The sequence below is a fragment of the Excalfactoria chinensis genome, chromosome 17 (genome assembly GCF_039878825.1).
Source record: "Excalfactoria chinensis isolate bCotChi1 chromosome 17, bCotChi1.hap2, whole genome shotgun sequence".
Lineage (NCBI taxonomy): Eukaryota > Metazoa > Chordata > Aves > Galliformes > Phasianidae > Excalfactoria > Excalfactoria chinensis.
The window spans coordinates 2,774,470-2,788,216 of NC_092841.1; the positions used below are offsets into that span (position 1 = coordinate 2,774,470).

General features: G+C 37.3%; 1 protein-coding gene across 6 annotated transcripts in view; it reads left to right on the top strand.

The window, feature by feature from the left end:
- The window catches only part of B3GNTL1 (UDP-GlcNAc:betaGal beta-1,3-N-acetylglucosaminyltransferase like 1), a 102,622-nt gene that overhangs the window by 2,308 nt on the left and 86,567 nt on the right, over window positions 1-13,747 (top strand). For 5 of the 6 annotated variants that reach the window (XM_072351672.1, XM_072351667.1, XM_072351669.1 and 2 more), the window contains exons 2-4: window positions 3,409-3,525; window positions 3,655-3,754; window positions 7,326-7,390. In XM_072351672.1, coding sequence (XP_072207773.1) covers window positions 3,493-3,525; window positions 3,655-3,754; window positions 7,326-7,390 — 198 coding nt within the window. In that variant the 5' untranslated portion in view covers window positions 3,409-3,492. Of the gene's footprint in view, window positions 1-3,406; window positions 3,526-3,654; window positions 3,755-7,325; window positions 7,391-13,747 lie in introns of all 6 variants that reach the window. The other variant, XM_072351671.1, reaches the window with a different exon arrangement.

The window sequence follows — 13,747 nt, forward strand, 5'->3', positions numbered from 1 at the left end:
ATAGGGTACCACTGGGGAAAGGATTTCCTCCTCGCATCAGACCTAAATCTCCCCTCTTGTACTTTAAAGCCGTTCCTCCTTGTCCTATTGCTGTCTACCCCTGTAGAAAGTTGATTTCATTCCAGCTTATGAGCTCTCTCTGTGTACTGCTGTAAAGCTGCTGTCGGGTCTCCCCCCAGTCTTCTCCAGGCTGAACAAACCTTGGGCATAGGGAATTCCATTGCTCGGTATCTGACACTTTTTACTATTGTTTTAAGCTCATGTTTCTCCATTTCAGTCTTGCAGTTGAGGTGTTGTTTTTCTGTAGCATAGCTGAGAATGGAAGGAAGGATGTTTTTGTTGAATAATGCATTTGTAGAAGGGAGGGGACTGAAGTATCCATGAATCATTTAGCATTGCCATATTTTTACCATAGATCAAAACTTATTTAGCAGAGGAGCCAAGAATTACGGTCTGCAGCTTAGTCAGAGCAAAACTACTATACTAAAAGTGCCTGAAATAGCTTCAGGCTTCATTCTAGTGTCACAGTGCTCAAATCCAGATCTGGTTCATCATTCTGTGTTTTAGTTGTGCTTAGTCTATAGGCCATGAAGGGCTTCTCTTCTGTATTTTGCTATAAATCAGTCTCAGGTAAAGGAGAGGATAATTTTGACACAGAAAAAGATGCTTGTTATTTGCAGCTTGTGTCCATGTGTTGGTTTAAAATGGTTTGAAAGTGCCTGATGTGTATTTCTAGTTCTGCAGTTTTCAAATATAGAAGTGACTGCTGCAAAGAGAACTTGAATGATAGTTTGGGCTATGAGTGGGAGATAGTAGTTAATGAAAACTAGCATAGGATTTGAGAAGTTAGGGGAAAACTGTTCCAGATCTCTGTGATTCTGGCTGTCAGAGATTGGCTCAGCAGGGCAGCGACAGACCGCACACTGTGATACATTAGTGGTGATGGAGCTGGTGTTGACCTCAGCTTGAGACAGAGCAGCTCGACAAGATCTCGTGAGGTTACTGCCTGCTGACTGTTTCCTACTAATCTGCACTTGTGAGATGTAGCCTCTTAGTTGAGGTTTATTCCTCTTGAAATAAGCCAAGGAGATTGGTGTGTGCTGGCCACGCAGTGGTAGAGGCCAGCTTACAGGTACTCAGTTCAGTTGGTGCCAACTGCAACTTTTAAAGCAGGCTGCGCATGTAGAAGTGAACTAGAGAGAAATGAAGGTTTCTGTCTGTGGTATCTTCAGTTCTTCCTTGACTTAAAAACAACAAAAGAACACATGTGCAGGAAAGCAGTATACTGATAATGAGTGATAGAACCCAAGGAGTCGCTTTGATGTACTGGGTTAGCAATCCTCTAGTTAACTGAATCATTTTGCTGCATAGTTATTAGTTTTTTTCACATTTAATGCAGAGGAGCCAGCAGCAGTTCAGCTCTGCACCCTGTTTTGACAAGCATCTGGCTTCTTGTGATGGTAGTCATGTGAAAACAGGACTTGGTCACAGTGATGTGTTCAAGAACGTGCTGGTATGTTCTGAGGCCCTGTGCTGAGCTCAGAGCATCTTGGTGACATCACATGTTGGTGGGTTACTGCCTCGGTGCTGCTGTTACATGCTGCTTTTGCTGTTTTCAGTTCAAGCTACACAGAAAGCTTCTAACATGGTAAATCCTCTGCTGAATCTGGCTGCTGATCTGCCCTGAGTAAAACCTGGAGCTCACCACAAAAAAAAAAGCTTATTTATAAGTTGCATTTTTCCTCTGTTCAGGCCAATCAATATCAATCTTGTTGCAAGGTCAAATTTTTACTGAGTTAAATAGGAAAATAATTATTGATTATTCTGGATGTCCAAAACTGCATTGGAAAAAGATGAGGAATGCTTTTGGTTCTGAATGAATAAGGTAGGTTGATTAATGTTTACATTTAAGGACTGATTCTAATTGCCGTCTAGACATAAGGAATATTGAAATCCTGAGTGCTTGGAATATCTTGGTTCAGCACCTCAGAAATGCCTGTTTTTGAAGTCTTGATATACTAATCTCAGACGTTTTACTTATTTCTTTAATTGCTTTGTTTATCTCTTTACAACAGAGGTCAAATTCATTGTTTAAACAGTTAAGGTAACTTTCCTTCTACTTTAATCCCCCTTTTTCCTGTTACAGCATCCTGTCAGAGATCAGAGTTTGAAGTGCTACAGGTTTTCTTTATTTTTGTAGTGAAACATTGTGGTTTTTTAATTAATCATTGTCCAACGTAATATATGAATACTGAACATATGTACATCCTTCTCTGTGAATGCAAAGAAACAAAGACCCAACAGAACCAAATGTGCACAGGGTGTATCTGCCTAGTGATACATTTGCATGTGTTTCACAATGTGCACGTATTGGTACGTACAGGAAACCTTTGACAAGTCCATTTAGGTACTTTTCTGGTTTTCTTTTTAAAGATTTTCATGTGCTCACAATAGGAACTAATCTTCTCTTCCTTCAAACTTTGCATTTCTGGTTGTGCACTGCACGATAAGGGGTTTGAGTTCTATTTCTAGGAACTTCTTAAAATGTCCCATGAGACTTCTTACAAGTTACTCATGCCCTGTGCCTTAAGTTCCCCATCTATTATAAGCTGCCTTAACAGGTACCAGCTTGGACTCTCCCTTTACAAACAGAGCTGGTGTATGATTACAGAGATTAATTGCTTAGGACTTGCATGCTGTGAATGTAAGATATTGTATTTTGAGATACAGAAACATTTTGGGGGTTAAAGGTGAGAATAATGATGAGTGCTGTGACAGAGGAATCCCTCATCTATGATTTCTAACCAATTTTAAGTTATTTCAGGTAGGTTTTCACATTTCACGAGTATGTGGCTGAAACAACAGAGGCTGTAAGAGGAAAACCTGTGGTTGAAATGGTAGACGAAGGAAGTGGGTCATAAGTCATCTTCTGGTGTGTTTGATAACAGCTTTAGATAGAGCCATTTTCAAAACCTTGGCTAGAGCCCAAAGATACAGGCTGCATGTGTAAGCATCACCAGTTAGGCAGTAAGCTTAACAAAAAGTTGACGAGTAAAGTATATTCATGGATGGCAGAATTGAAGAGTGTTTTATGAAATGCAGGGATACTAGAAACAAATCAGTGTGGTGTCACAGATGTCTTGTTAGCGTTTTTGGTTGAGCAGTCTTACTGTTTCCTTAGGGATTTACTGAAAGCCATCTTGCAGGACTCAAAAAAGGTGAAGTTTGATATAAATGTATGTTCTACTTTCATGTCTAATGAAAACAAGGGTCCCTAGCCTACTTCTGTGTTCTTAAGATGCTCTTAGTTTTACATCTGGCACTTCCCCTTTTTTAATGAATGTTCTTGTACTGTAAATAGATTTAAAAAAAATAGTACTAACATTTTGTTGTCTTTTCTTTTTGTAGTCAGTCATTGTGCCTGTTCACAACAGCGAATGTTGGCTGGACGAATGCTTAAAGTCAGTTTGGGAACAGGATTTTAAACAAACCATGGAGCTGTCAATTTTTAACGATGCCAGTAAGGTATGTCTCAGACCCTGTTTAAAATACTGAGTAAATCAGTATTGTCTGCAGTAGGAGTTTTTACTTTGGATTGTGGTGGGTTTACCATACAAGTTAGTTTAGCTGCATCAGTGTCGTTGTTTTTTCTAGGATGGTTCAGCTGAAATCATTGCAAAATGGAAGATGAAGTTGGAAGATGCTGGTGTTCCAGTAATCGTTGGTAGTAATGATTCAGCTCAGCCTCGAGGAGGTATGTAGCACTGCAGTGTCTTCTTTTTTAAATGACTTTTTTTGAGAGGTATGTGGTTATGGTAGACATCTGTTTTTGACTTTGAAAAGCATCTTGGTAGCCCATTTGCATCATGATGGGGAAAAAAATACCACCACATTTCTTTCCAGATTTCCATGTTCAAAAGCTCATTCTAATTTAGAATTTGGCCCCGTTGTTTTTGGCATTGTAGGATTTGTTTATATGTCCAGGAAAGAAGAACTTGGCTTGATACTTATGCTCTACTCAGCAAAAGAATTTTGTTTAATTGTAGCGTACACAATGTTGTTAATGCTTACAGCTTTGCTGTGGCTTTCTGATATCTGATTTGTCTTCAAAGGATGTGTTTTAAGAAAAAAAAGACAGACAAGATCCCTTAAATAGCCATTTAAAAAGTAAATATTCTTCAGGATTGGAGAACTGGCCCTAAAAATGTGAAATAAAGGACCCGAAGAGCAAAATTACATGGAAAAGTTTCTTTTCTTTTTGAATCTCAATCCTGATTCCTAACCACTTGGGCAGTGTTCCCCTTTTCGAGGTTATACACCCATCACTACAAGGCAGCAATTTAATTACAAGTTATAGACTTCTTTATTCACGGCGGCTGTGTTACATAATGTGAAGATTGCAGGTTTCTACTGCTGCCATTGCAAAACCGCTGGTTTAAAACAGGGTTAAATTCACAATCCAAGCCAGTTGTGGACTTTTGCAATTGGCCTGTAAATAACCATCGAGTTGAATTATGAAGTACTCTGCTGTAGAATGAATATACAGATGGTGGGATATGAACTGTGAAACTTTTGTATTCCTAACTTTAAATCTCACTCTTTTTTTGTTAGAGTTGGAAGATAAGCCAGCAGTTGGTTTTATGAAAGGGCAGAGGGGAGTTGGGGAGCTAGAAAGCTAAGCAGGCTGTGGTTTTTTTTCAGCAGAAAAGTCAAAGAATAATACAGAAGGCTGTTAATGATGGTAGGAAAGCTGGTAGCAGTGCTTTTGTTAACACCTTTTGTATTTTCAATTTTAACAAAATATTTTCTATCTCTAGTCTTGTTCCAAATTAATTCATTAGTAATGTGTGTCATCTCGTTGTCAGTTTTCCAGGTGTGATATGTTGACAGTAATTTCTGGCAATACTCTGAAGTCAGTTCACCTTTGCACTCTGGAGAACTGAAACGAAGTTGGAGCTGTGAACTACAATGACTATCCCGTGCCATTAAAAAGAGATGTCAGATTAGTTTTCGTTTTAACACGTATTTGCCAGTGTTAGCACAGCCAAGACCTGAACAAGTCTTTAAGAAATCGTTGGGTGGGGGAAGGGCACAGCTGTGAGCACAGTTTTAAATAATAGTATGAAATGCTTTTTTTTTATTATTATTTAAAAAACAAAACAAAACAGCCGAGCTTATTCATGTGGAAGTCAACCTCAGGTCACCATTAGAATGAGGACATCTTTTCTTCTTGGTTGTTACATTTTAGGAGCAGGTTACTTGAAATCCATAGTATTTGTTTGCTTTCAGTGATTTACTTTTATTATGTTAAGGACTAGTTACAACTGTAAGGAGTCTTTCCTTTAATAGAAGATGCTTTACTACAGAAACAATGTACTAGTCAGGCTTCACATCTTCAACTATTTACACAAGATTAGGATTTATTTCTGATTCTTTTCGAACATGTAAAAGAAAAGGGGGGACCTAGGAAAAAAGAAAGGGTCACTTGCCTAAAAAAAAAGGAAACCTTTTTCTTTCCAAGAGTAAGGAATGTTAATATCTCACTGAGGCTTAAGTTTTTACGGTTGTAACCATGGTAACAGGCTCTTTTCACCAAGTAAGCAGGCCTTACAAAACTCAGAGACCTGGCACAAACATTTCATTTTCTTCAGTGGAGTAATATTAAAGAAATTCTTTCCCTCATGCCAAACATAGAGTTCATTGTGGAGAAAACTTTAATATCTGGTTTCTTCTACAGGGGGCCATACAGCTCATTGTAAGAATCTTTAACATACGCACATTTTCTTCTCCTTCCCCTAACAGTTACCATCTAGTGTAAGAAAAGCTTCAGGGTGACTTCTGTTTTATCTTAATAAATAACTTTTTCTTTCTAACTTTTCCTCACAATGTATATTTAGTATTTCTTTATTTTGTTTGATAAGAAGGTCTGGGGTATTTCGGAAAGCTCTCACAGTGCTACAGTTGTCACCTTGTTGTCTTTGAGTCTGCTTCACTTTTTTAATTGATTCAGAGCAATTCATTAGTTTATCCTGAGGACAGTTGAAATGATGGGGTGTTTTGAAATGCAGGATAGAAATGGAAATCCTGGCTGTTTTACAGCTGTTAATGGTAGATCCGAGTATTGATTGACGTTGAGCAAATTTAGTTATATCGTGCACTTTTTCTTTAGTAAGATCCTTTGCAGTACTAGGGTTTCTGTTGCTTGGCATGTTCAGGCCTGCTAACTTGCATTAGTTGTTTCCTGCTAAAAGTGCTGGTGCCAGGGCTCAGCTCTGCTGTTGTGCTAGGTACTGACTTTGCCAGCTGCCTTTTTTTCTGCCAAAAGAAAAGAGAATGAGAGTAACTGTATATAAGTATTAAGTATTCATAGATGTATAAAAGGTTGTTTCTAAGTACGCTGTAAGATAATCAATCCAAGAAAACTACAGAGAAGTTAAAGTGAGTAAATTTAGAGTCTCCACAAGGTGAAGATTAAAATAATCAAAGTACTTAAGAATAAAACAGTTATAAGGAAGAGCCTTTATCGCTATGGTTGTGTTGGCAGTTGGTATAATGTTCCTTTCAAGCTGTAAGCAATGCAGTAATAAGTCTTTTTCTCGGTAAGCTCAGCAAAATAGCCAAGGAGCTCGTGAATTAAATTAATTGAACCTTTGAGCCCAGCTAAATTTGTTTCCTGAGCAAATTTGAAGCTGTATCATACAATTTACATAAGACTGACTCTTTTTCAAATGCAAAAATCGGGCATTTTAGAAGTGATAATGTTTAAAATTACCCCACTCTGAGTGGTGGTGAGACTTCCAAGCTTTATCTTTCTAGTTTTCCCTCTATAGAATTAAAAAAAAACCAACACACCCTCAACAGTATTACTATACTCAAGTTCTTGTATTTGTTACGTACAAAGTATGCAACGTGGAACAGAACTTTATCTTCTATTTGTTACAATCAGATTTGAATGCCTGTGTATCTAGCCGCCTTATTCAGCATCTGAAGTGCTGGGTATGAGATCTGGGTAGCTGGGCTCATCAAGATAAATATGATGTATTGTCTATTTTGGAAGGGGTAGTAAAAGTCTAATTCTGCTTATTGGTAGGATTTTAACACGTGTGGTTGATAACCACACAGAGAGTAATACTGAAATGAGTATATATTTAGCTATTTTAAAGTTACCTGGTTTTAATATGGAAAAAATAAAATAAAATTCATATTTTCCCTAATACTGGTTTTCTTGCTGTTGTTTTCTTTAACCTGTTCTGAACTGCAGTAATTAAAAAATAAATAAATAAACAGTCCAAAGCCACATAATTTTATATTTATTTTCTCAACAGTTGGATTTGCTAAAAATCAAGCAATAATGCAAAGCTCAGGAACCTATCTCTGCTTTCTGGATTCAGTAAGTTAATGCATTTTATTTAATTCCGTTTTGTCAATAAGATTCTTTCATTCTTTTTAGTGTAGTGGTTGGTTTGCCATAAATACAAGCTCCTGAAAGGTGTTTGGGTCTTAAATACATTTATAGCCCTACCGTTGTCTTCCAAAGTATAGGACGCCTTATGTCATTGTTTGATTCTTTGGGATTTCGCGAGAAGTTGTGAGCAGAGTTGTGTAAAGTTGCTGTTTAGGTGTTTTTAGGATTTTTGCTTTCCCATGTGCTTTAGAAAGTGGCATAGATGAGAAACTAAGAGCTAATCTGCTGGGGTTTTGATGCAGAATTGGAGATGCCTCGCCTCCCATCTTGAATATATTTTTTTCCCCATCCTTTGTTGGGCTCCTTCAGTGAATCCATTCAGTTCACCCACCTGCAGATAACTATCTGACTTTATGCAGTATGATATGCAGTGAAGGGTTTCACAAATATGCATAGCTGATCTGAGGAACGGTGCCGTGTGGCAAGGATCAGGCAAGAAGAGCAAGACCTTTAAGGCTCACTGATCTCATGTAATTTCACCTGAAGATTAATTCTTTCCTCTGAATTGATTGTGGTTTAGGAGGGAACGGTTGCTGGAAGTGTAGGTTTTCAGATAGACTACGAGTTAACATTATGATTGACTTTGCCCGTTAGAAAGTGGCATGATCTTTTGCATGAGAGCAGGGATGCAAATTCTGCAGCCTTATAACCACACAGGTTTTAATTTGGGTACTCTTTCAGCTTACAGGCTCTGTTTGTTGTACCAGCTGGGTAGAAAGGTAGAAAGGCTTTTTTGATTGTTGAAATTTTGTGAATTAATCTATGTACTACTGCAAGATACGGCTAATCACTGCTCTATTTCTTTTGACTCAAGGCAACGTGGCAGAAGTTTCTTGTCTTGTTAAGAAAACAGGTTTTGCTGTTGGTTTTTCTCACCCATGTTTTTTCTTCTACTAAACTATTACTATGTTTATCTGCTCAGTTTTCTTTTTTTAAGTGTTTATTTGAGTTTGTCCTGGCTTCTCATTGGTAGTGTTTTACAGAGCATATTTAATGCTTGTATACCTCTTTATGAAGAGTTGAGCTTTGAGGTGCTACATCTGATACATATTGGTTTGTCAGAAAACAAAAACTGACCATGCATTGAACACATGGAACTCAGAATGACGTATAAGAATCAATGGGTGTTTGGATGGGCCAGGTTCAAGCACATCAAAGAGAAGTGCTTTGTGTTCAGCGCTGAGTGTCAGTGTCTGCTTCATAAACTAATTATTGTGAGGAAATAAGAGCATGAAATCCACTGATCTGTTTTTGATTGCCTGATTCTCCAAATAGTAACAACTTGTGGGTAGTATAAATTTTGCCGTGGAGTATTTTAAGTGATAGCAAGTTTGATAATATGAATAAACTCGGTGTCCATATCTTTTTGTTTTGCTTCAGGTAGGCACAATTTCCAGCGCCAGTTTAATTTGCACGGATGGTTCCACAGATTTAACTTTCCTGTGCTGTGTGTTGCCGAGGTTATTTTATATGTAATATGAGGAAAAAGTAGACCTTAACTTTGATTTGCAAAGTTCAGGCACTCCAGGATTTGGCAGAGACCACATTGCAAGGAGTATTGTAGGAAGTACCCAGGATGGGATGTGTACATACTTACAGTGGCGGAAGTTAGTTGCAGTCTGTGTATGCACAAGTGAGAAATCAGCTCTGTCTTCTTGTCCTCTGGAACTTTTAATCTTTTGTCTCAAAATTGTCAAAAACAATTTACAGAGGTAAACTTTTGCTTATTCCTTCTTTTCAGTCCAGATAGATGTAGCTGTTGTTTGCATATCATTAGTAGTAAGCTAGAAAATGAAATTAATTAAATGATTTCTATGATCTTGTCAGAATTCCCAATTTATTTGCCTTATGGTGTTTGTACAGTACTCACCTTTGTGCTGCTGTGTTTTTTTTTCTACTTGCTGACTGGCCGTGCAGGACAGGAATCTATTACATCTGCTATGAAATCCAATCAGCAGTAGTTTTGAATTTCTGCAAGATTATTATAAGTTTGTTTCAGATAATTAAGACTTGCTCAAAGTAATTTGATTGAGAATTTTATGTATTCCAGTATGGATAAGCTCAGAAGAAATTACCAAGCCTTTGTGTTTCACATTTCTGTAACTGCTGCTGAGCTAGAGGCTTCAAAATAAAAGTCATTCTGAACTACCAGAAGCCTAATTTTGGTACAAAGAAATAATAAACAATTGACTTCAGTGTTTTTTGTACTGTTTTTCCTTGTGGCGACCATTGTTTGCTGAAAACAGGTCAGAGGAAATAAAACTCATGTGGAAACTGCTACAAGTCTGAGAATTGCTCAATATTTTGACCGTAGTCAGAGAACGTTGTGATCATAGCCAAAACACAGATGTTGCCAGCTGTTTAATAGCTCTGCTTCTACACGCTACCTACCTTCTTCATTTCAGTTACCAATGCAGTGTCAGGCTCCATAGGAAGGAATGTTGACATCAGCCGTTTGGAACGCACTGCAGTAATGCCAAAGAATTGACTTTCAGATGCAGCAATAATTGCAGGCTTGGTGTAGGTGGATGTGGAAAGAAATGGGCTGTATCAATAGTCTGCATACATCTCATATAGGTGGTGAAAAATATTGTCTCTCCTTGTGCATTCATTTCACTTATGTGTCTTTGGGAGTACTGGCTCCAGGGAGACGGTCTCCCTTGCCATTCCAGCTGGAGTCAAGCTGCTTGTGTTATGTCTCTCAACACAGATTTGCGAGGACAACAAATTGGGAAGAAATGTAGGGGGAAAAAGGTTACAGAGCTCAGAACTGTCAGAATTTGATCAGCCTATTCTAGTATGAAGTGGCAGCTGTTTGACTAATAGCTATTATGGAGTTTCCTTGCTGTAGCTGTTGTTACAGATTTCACTTTTAAACTACTGAGGCCTTTTTCCCACCAGTGAATTAGAAAACGTGAAGATACTTAACAAATTGTGCTTATTGTACTCTCAGAAAATCTTGGTCATGATGACAATAGAATTCACTCATTATGCTAATACATTTCACAGTTAGTTTTCCTCCTCTTCAAATTATCTGTGGCTGTTTTATCTACCAGTTGCATTTTATCATGATGTTAGTTTGTCAGCTCTCTGTGGTGGTTACCATTTTTGCTATAAACATTCAGTTTGTTTTAGCACAGCAGGAGGGTTATACCAAAAATTCCTTGATCTGAATTTCTGTGTTCATTGATGCTCAAACATCCCCATACATCTATAAAAGCATGTTTATTTAAAGAGAATGTACTTGCATTAGATCCTAAGAAATGTTTCAGTCTTCCCGTTATTTCAGGTTTATTCACTGTTAGAGGATTGTTGACTGCTTAAGAAGAAATATAAGCATGTCTTTTTATTTGGCTTGCAGTATTTCCAGCCTAGTCATGTTAATCTGAGTCCTCATAGGAAGAGTTTAATTAATTTTATAGTGATGGAATATGCTACTCAGTCAGGTGCCCAAGGTCACCAACTATGTCCTCCCAGATGGGCCTTTCAGTTGCCAGAAAAAAAGGGCTGCACTGTAAATTCAGCTTCTTAAACTTGCATTTCTTTGTTGCTTTTTTTTTTTCCCCCCTCAGTTTAATTCAGAAGCAGGAAAGTTGTGTGTTTTTCACACCCCTTGATTTTGGTTTTATGAAGGAAATGTGCGTTGTACAGTTGTATGTTTTATTTCACTTTCTTCAGTGGAATTAAAAAAAAACCTTCAATGGAAAATTATCAAGTTATCAGTGTGGATTTCCATGTGGTCTGGATGGCCTGCTTGGTTGAAGAGGCCAGTGAATGTTTATCATTTGGATTTGCTCAGTATGATTAACTAAGGACATACTTGAAGCAACAACAGCTTTGAATGATATCCTTTAGCTTGGATTATTGACTTAATTTCCTTTTCTTCAACTAAACATATGAATAAAGTAAAACAAAACAACTAGCTCAATGTAAATTGTGCGTGTTTATAATTGTAATTGTGCGTGCCTCTGGATGGAAGGAAAACAGCCCAGCTGATAGCTGTAAACTGAGCTTTTCTGATCCTGCAGCATCTGCAAGCGGTGAAGAACTCGACAGGAGTGAGACAGTATTCTACAGAAGGGATGGATGTGTTTGATAGGAATGCGAGCAGTCGGAATGCCTGTCTGACTGAAAGGTGATGGAGATCACAGCCTCCCACTGGCAGAAACACATCTGGGCTTTTCATGTGAAATGAAGTTCTTTTCATTCTCCCATCCTTCAGCAAATTGTTTCCCTACTCAGAATGGGCATTGGAGAACAGGAAACATGTTTGTCATCATCAAAATGTGTACAAATTCTGGGTTATTTTCAGTGCCTAATGTTGCATTTTGTTTATATTGCTGTATTTCTTACTCTTTTACCTGTGTGGCATTGTTTGCATTGCACACGCCTACATACGTATCTGGTTGAAAGTAAATCCAGATGTTAGGTAAGGCTTCTAAAAATTGTTCTTACAATTATTTTCCTATCCTTTTGCAAAGACGTATTTTGTGACTTAAATAAGAAGTATGTATCTATTCAATCTTCCCTACTACACACACTTAGCAGACAGAACCAGACTGAATATATCTTGCTTTTTCTGGATGTAGCCTATTTTTCTAAACAAATTCAATATACCTTTGCAGTTAGGTTAGATTTGGTTATTTTTTGCTGTTTTTGTCTGATGTGACATTAATGACAAATATCCCGAAAATCATTGGTTTTATTGTTATTTGTGATTATATAATGGATAAACTGTGTGATTATAACTGGATAAAATATTTGCACGTTTAGTTGCCTGTTACTGAAGTTGCTGAACAAATTGTTTTCCCCCTCCTTCCACGAACTCAGGCGTAGCAAAACTAAACTTCATTGCACTTTATGTGTAAAACTGTTGATGAATAAAGAAACAGAGTCTTTTTTATTTTTCTTTTAAGGATAAAGGTCATTCTGGGTAAGAGCTCATCATTTTCAAGCATTAGAGAACAAAAATGTATTTGTTTTTGTTTTTCAAAAAGGGCATTTTTCTTTTTTTTTTTTGCGGTCCTAGTTTTCCCTTTTAAGCTGGATGTTGCAGGAAGTGATGATCTCGATGATAACCTAAGACCCAGTTCTGTAGTCTTGTTAGTTTTGCCACTAGAGTTTGAATGCTGTAATGTTTTGTTAGGGGGAACCAGACCTTTGCTGTCAAGTTGTCTGCTCAAAAAACCATAACACTGACCTGTTGGTTGAATAGAACGTTTGAATTTGGTTTGAATGATGAAGTAAGTTACTTTTCATTTTGTGTATACATGAGTTGTGGAAATTTATTTGCTGGATCACACACATTGGAATATTTTGGCAGGAGAGCCTGTGTTGTGTATTGTGAGACAAAAATGACCTCATTCTATGCATTTTAATTCCTTTCTTATGGATGGATTTTGCATTACTGCCTTGTAGGGATGTAATGAGATGACATCTGAGAGTTATAATTCTGAAGGTAGTAAACAAAGTTCAGTGAAAATATAACTATATGGAAAGCACATTTCAGTTACGCATAGTTTACAAAGAAATATGATTATTGTTCTTACATGGGATCAGATATATGTTTTAGTGTAACATGTACTTGATGAATTCTTGATACATTAGAACATAAAACCCTATTGTCGAAGTTTTGAAGTAACTGATGTAACTTTCTGCTCCCTTTATCATAGAGGTTGAAAAATCAGGTTTTTCCATGTGTTGGTTTTGAGAATGGTTAACATCTCCCATATTTATTACTAAACTTGTCTTAAATGCAGCATACAGAATAATTGCTTTTGACAGTCCATCTCTCCTTGCTTGCATGCTGCGAGAATCAGTTTCAATATTACATTGTTTTATCTTTAACCTTGATTTGTATTAAATAGTTGGATCTAATTCTGTTACTTTTAACCACCATATGAGAAAGCCGGAGTTGATACACAGAGGTAAGAAATATGAAACCGAAATGGAAAAGAATGTACGTACTCAGGAGATTAAATTTAGGGAGGAAGATTTGTGCTACAGTTGGTTATTTTAAAAGACTAAAGCCAGAGTGCAGAAAATATGTAATTTTGAAGAGATTTCTCCTATCTGTTCAAAGAAGGATTGGAAGTTTATTGAGTTCTTTCAAGGTAACCCATCTTGTCATGTGTAGATAAAGCAGACCTTTATGCTGCAAGTGAAAGAAGCATAAACTGCAAACTTATATCTCACTAGTGTTTCAAAGCCAAGTCATACTGATGTGTTTTGTGTGTGTATCTTGGGGGTTCAATTGCATTTGCTTAGAATTTCATAATTTGA